The 6,000-nt window shown below is 34.2% G+C and overlaps 1 protein-coding gene across 1 annotated transcript in view; it reads right to left on the bottom strand.

The window, feature by feature from the left end:
• Nucleotides 1-739: 739 nt before the first annotated feature.
• Nucleotides 740-6,000, bottom strand: part of LOC143085634 (uncharacterized) — a 29,311-nt gene continuing 24,050 nt past the window's right edge. Inside the window, exon 2 of the mRNA XM_076262109.1 lies at nt 740-3,944. Within this exon, the coding sequence (XP_076118224.1) occupies nt 1,545-3,938 (2,394 nt within the window). The 5' untranslated portion in view covers nt 3,939-3,944 and the 3' untranslated portion in view covers nt 740-1,544. The remainder of the gene's footprint in view (nt 3,945-6,000) is intronic.

The raw sequence follows: 6,000 nt of genomic DNA, 5'->3' as shown, positions 1-6,000 counted from the left end.
GGCCCCCAAAGTACCCATTCTAGTTTAAACTCCGGTCTGGGTACCAGAGATGTGTGTGAGAGGGTGAAAATTACCCTTCTGATGTGCTGATATTTTTAGCACCCCGAGTGAGAATCGAACTCGGGACCTTCAGCACTGTAGCCATCGGTCTTAACCACTAGACTACGAACTCACATTATAACGTTATAACGCAAACATAGGAAGAAAAATAAAAAAAAAAATGTGTGGCGCTAATACGCTTCCGTAGATTTGAATAATCAGAAGTTGTATTTCCGCGAAACAAACAAGGATATATTGTTATATCTCTTAACAATATAACTTTTCTTAAAGTTTAGAGATATATTAAGATATCTTTTAACTTTAAGGAAATTATTTGATATATACAAGTACAAATATACAAAGCGAGGAAAACTTCCTGTTAAATGGAAGTGTAAAACCCTAGTACAAAATATCACATTCCTTTCAGAGAAATGGAATACTAATGATTAGAAAACGCCAAAAAGCTTGAACGATTGTTATTCACATAAAAGGAGTTAAAATCATTACTTCCAGGAAGTTAACTCTAACCTTAACATTGCTGGCTTACTATTCACTCATTTCTACGAGATATTTGAACTATCTTTCTCGTTTATTTTGTCATTTTATTTTTGTTTTTAATAAACATTTATTAAATCAGATATTAATAGCAATATATGAAGAATTGTGCACCGTAAGTATAATATAAAAAAGGAAAGCAGTATAGTTTAATCACGATATTTATAGGCAAGACTAGACAAAAGCTATATATAAATAGCACTAATCGCACCACTTATTACAGATAAGGTTTACAACATGATAAACACTTATATTATGAGAATGTTTGAAGAGTTATAAAACCATAAAATTTTATCATACAACTGCAATGTCACCTATCATAAGTCTACAAAAGCATGACAGAATAAGAGCTTACATTATAGTAAACTCAGCTTTCATTTACATCTTCCTTCTTTCGACCCTTGTATAATACATATAGCACTATATGAGACATGGATTACATAAGTATATCGTTGTTCAAAACTCATAAATTTATTACGAGACAATAAATCCAGGTTACAACCTTGAACCGAGGGAAACCCATCAAATATTATAAAGTGGAAAAAAGCGGAACAACAGAAACGTCTCAATAAGTTAAAGTTTTTGGCAAACGCTTGTTTCTTAGAACTTATGCATTACTTTTTTGACCAAATTCATTAGTTATTTAATTATTTTGAGTTAAAGTTAACGCATTTGGGAGGTATCAGTTGACTTTGACACAATTTAGGCTCGCTATATAGTTGACTTCAAAATATGTTTGAATTTACATATAGGACGGAAATGCGACCATTTTTGATTGGATGAACCTAAAGAGATATATTTGTTCAATTTGAAAAGAAAAGCATTTGTAAAAGCATTTACTTCTAAAATTCAAATAACAAAATTGGATAATTACATAAGGCAACCTTCATCCTCTTAATTAAAACAAATTTGATATTCTGATTGAAACAATTTAAAATAAAAGTAATTTGTTATGTAAACTCGAATCTAAACTTTTCTTCGTGTCCTTCTTCTAAGATGTGTGTGAGATGCACGTGGTCAATGTCTGTTTCATCTGACAGCATGGTCCTCCATGTCCCTTTGAGGTAGTCATTACAATGAATTACTCCTCCGGGGCAATATAGTGTATGACGTACAGGAAGTTGGAAGGCTGTTATGTGGAAGTCGCCATTTTCCACGTATTTTGCAAGAATGAAAAATCCCGAATCTTTTGACAAAGGACAATCTAAATGTGAAAAATCATGTTTTTCAATTCCTGCCCCACCATTTGTAGCCGTTACGTACTTTTCCAAGTATCCGTTTTCATAAGTGAAATCCTGAATTCCGTGACGGAAGAGCAAAGATATTTGTTCTTGTTGACTATCAGCAAAACTGCAACCATAATACCGCAAAAGTTCTGATGTGGCCTGTTCTGTTGGTATTTGTTTGTCAAATTCAGGTGGAAATATAATCTTTCCAGATTTTCCAGATATTGTACTTGATAACCATTGTGTGTTTTTTACTACCTTATGCTTTGGTTCCAAAGGAGGCAGGTCACTGAAGCAAGCAAGGTCAATCAAGCTATACTGCCCTGGGACAATATCTGCTACCATTCCGTGTCCACCGCTCATAACAACAGAACCTGTTTTTCCAGCCCTTCGGAATGAAGCAAATTTATTCCATCGCTGTCTTATATAGGTAGTAAGTTCATTTGCTTCTGTGTCATCATACACCCTCTGAAGGCGGCCTTGAAAATCATCTAGAGAGGAATCAGTGCCTTGTTCTATTTCCTCTTCTAATATTGGCGCAAAAACCTCTGCTCCACTGCCTGCTACCAACTTTTCAAAATCTTCAAACGAAATTTCGTCAGTACTAACATTCGAGAAAGACTTCAAAATTTTTGACATATTTGCGTTTCTGTTTTTTTCCCAAACATATTCCGTGAACTCCCGGAAGTTTAATGTTCCTGATCCGTCACGATCAGCCTCCAAAAATGCTTTTCGCATTACGTTGACGCATTCGGCAGTTTCCGTTTCATTCATGACGTGATTACAAAAGTAGATTTGGAATTCCTCGAAGCAAATCTGTTCACTTTTATTTGTATCTACAGAATTAAAAACTAGATTACTTTCTTTTTCCGACATGTTTAATCCAAGACCTTGAAGGAAGTCTGCAAATTCGTTTTTATCCAACTGGCCGTTTCCATTCGTGTCAATTTTCATAAACATTGCCTTTATCTTCTCTGTACTTTCTTTTTCCAAGGAAGGACTCTTTTGTTGTGTTTCCTTTTCTGGTTCCACTATCTCAATAGAGGTGTTGAAAACATGCTTTTTAGTCTGTGCATCGGTTCGAAGCTTTGTTTTATTTAGAGCTGAATCGATATCCTCTACTTGGTTAGTTGTTCCATTTTTCTTATTCCTTTTTGTCACATTTTTCAAATGCCGTTCCTTAAGGAGTTTTTGAACAGGCGTTGTCTTATCTCTGACGCACTGAACTATTTCTTCTAGGTCAGATAACCAGGCCCGTTTCACAGTTTCGTCATCGACAGCTATTTCCATTTCTAGCATTGGGACATTCGCCAGCCTAAATCTGCCTTTAAGATTTTTCATAAAACCACTGTACATTTCAAGGCTTTCTATTTTGGTATGTTTAATGAATGTGAATTCGCCTTTTTGGTTGGAGTTATTGTCACTACTGTAGTATCGAAGACACTGAGGGGTCAAAACACACCAACGTTTCACCCAGTTTGTCCAATTTGCCTGCTTCTTAGTACGTTTGTACACCTTGCCTTTTCTCATTACCTCTACAACCAACCACATGTAGAGACCGTCAATGCATGTGTTTATTTGTTGCTGTGATGTATTGGACAAGGCAAAATCCTCCATAATAAATAACATTTCTTGGAAAGTAAATTTGTCTTTCGAGAAGACATCATCCGAAGATTTGAGATTATGTCCTAGATTAGACAGAATTTTATCTAGAAGCCAACTTGCATCCTCGCGGAAGATCACTGGTGGATAAGTATCTTCATCCATCAGACGATTTGTTATGCACCATAGTTTGTAAACATCTCCGGTTTCCAGCTTACTTTTTATTCCAGATTTAAGGATGCTCCAACTCATTTCCTCCAAATCACTGCAAGTTTTTGAAAAAGCAACCCCAGGTTCCCGTATATTTTTCTTTACAAACTCTTTGAAATCACTGAATTTTATAGTCGCCTCTGAAAACGTTTTGAAAAATTTGCGTTCAGAAAATTGAATTGATTCATATCTAGACGACGCTTTTGACAGAAACCATTTCAATATTTCCTTATTAATGGTTACACTGTCGGGTCCGTCTTGATTATATATAGCTTGCCAAACACTGGTCAGCTGTTCTCCGGGCATTTTGACCTGCAAATAATAATAATAATAATAATATTAGATATAAATATTAGAAGATATAAGAAGATGTGGTATGAGTGTCAATGAAACATGTTTATTTATATACATTTTTTAACTTCTGAATATGTCTCTATTGTCCTCATATTTGTAACTAAACTCGACTATTAAGATGACAATCATTAAATATACGACTGATCCCACAATTTAATATGAACGTTATTACCCGATCTATCATCGCAACAAATAAGTACGTCTTGTTGAAATGGGACATAACTCATATCAAATGAAATAGATTTAGTAAGGATTTCTAAAGTAACTACAGAACAAACTTTGGACATGTGTAGGACTCTAAACCGCGATGGTCACACTTAACTGCGATGGTATTACGCTGAAGTGCGATGGTGGTGCCGCTATAATGGTGTAAGTTACGCTTAATGTGCGTTGGTGGTGACTCGGAAGTTCGATAGATAAAATAAGCAATATATTTTCAAGGTTTTAAATGTTAACATGTCAATTTAGAAATCAAATGTTTTGTTAGAAGCAGCTATCAAGTTTATCATCGAGAGTATGTAGTAAATTTATACAGTATGAAACTGCAATTGAGGACATACATAATTATGATATTTTCCTATATCTAGAATGATACCAACACAGATGTACATTTGAAGGTTTGCAAATCAGCACGGTACTCACAGGTGATGACAAATATAGATTCTATCACTGCATCGAGTGTGATACGATATTTATCCACTCGAGACAGTTAAATTTTCAAATTTAAAACGCGAGGCTCTCCGAGCGTCTAAAATATTAAAAAATTTAACTGTCGAGAGTGGATAAATATCGTATCACACGAGATTTGGTGGTAGAATCTGTTTTTCTAATGATTTTCAAACAATACGCAGGCAAACTTGTTGCTTCTTTGCGACTGATCTGCAAAAAGATGTGTTCTTTCTATGTGACGTCATCAGGCATGGTCGCCTTTTATCATGCCGTCCCAAGAAAAACAAGAATATTCGACGTCATAATCGGATTTTAACCAATGAAGAACTGAGATCAAACGAAGCACACGTTGCTTAATTTTTTTTTATACATGGGTGCAGAAAGGGATAAATTGACGAAGAATTAGAGAAAACAGTATATAAATTGTCACATACTAGTAATCCTAATTTGCTTATTGCAGAAATGATTACTTTATTTGAACCATGCACAAACATATTATGCATTCCAAAATGCCATAATTGTTTTGAGGATAATGCTGAATGCAAATTTAATACTAACTAATAATGAGAAAAAATAAATTCAATAAAATGCACAGCAGTAGAGTTTGAAATAGTCATATAGACCATCAAACACCACTATATCAAAATGTTATTTAAGTGTTTTATGGACAATGATGAATGCAAATTTAGATACTAACTAATATAAAAAAAATCTTCTCAAGAAAATGCACATCAGTAGATTTTATAATAGTCTTATAGACCATCAAACATCAGCGAAAGGACCTTCAAACTTTGACAAAGTCTATCCCACTTGTCGAGGACCTCACACTTAGGCAAACACCATCGCATTTCAGATTAACCATTGTACTTCAGAGTCCTAATCGTGCCTTTTTGTCATACACATACACAAAGTCATATACATTGAATGAGATTTGAGAAAATGTCACACGTTTAACACATGTTTAAAACTAGTTGGTTGAATAAATTACAACATTATGTATTCCTCAAGTTCTTTCAAAAATACCGTTTCTAAAAAGTTGCAATCCACAGAAATTTTCAATCTGTGTACCGTGTCCTACGGGGCGTCGAATGGGACTCTTGTGCTTCTGTACAAAATTCAATTCTGTCATAACAAAATCATTTTTGTCTTACAAAACTATGTGATACAAACTTGTTTTATGAGATCTTCAATATTTTGTGATGACAAAATTCATTTTTGTAGACAAAATTCATTTTTGTAATGACAAAAGTCTATTTTGTCAAAAAGGTATGCAAATATAAACTTATTTGCATATAAAATTGACTTTTGTTACCTGATATGGTACACAAAAGTCAATTTTGTGTAA

This window comes from Mytilus galloprovincialis, chromosome 8, assembly GCF_965363235.1.
Source record: "Mytilus galloprovincialis chromosome 8, xbMytGall1.hap1.1, whole genome shotgun sequence".
NCBI lineage: Eukaryota > Metazoa > Mollusca > Bivalvia > Mytilida > Mytilidae > Mytilus > Mytilus galloprovincialis.
This window is presented reverse-complemented; position numbering and strand designations above follow the sequence as displayed.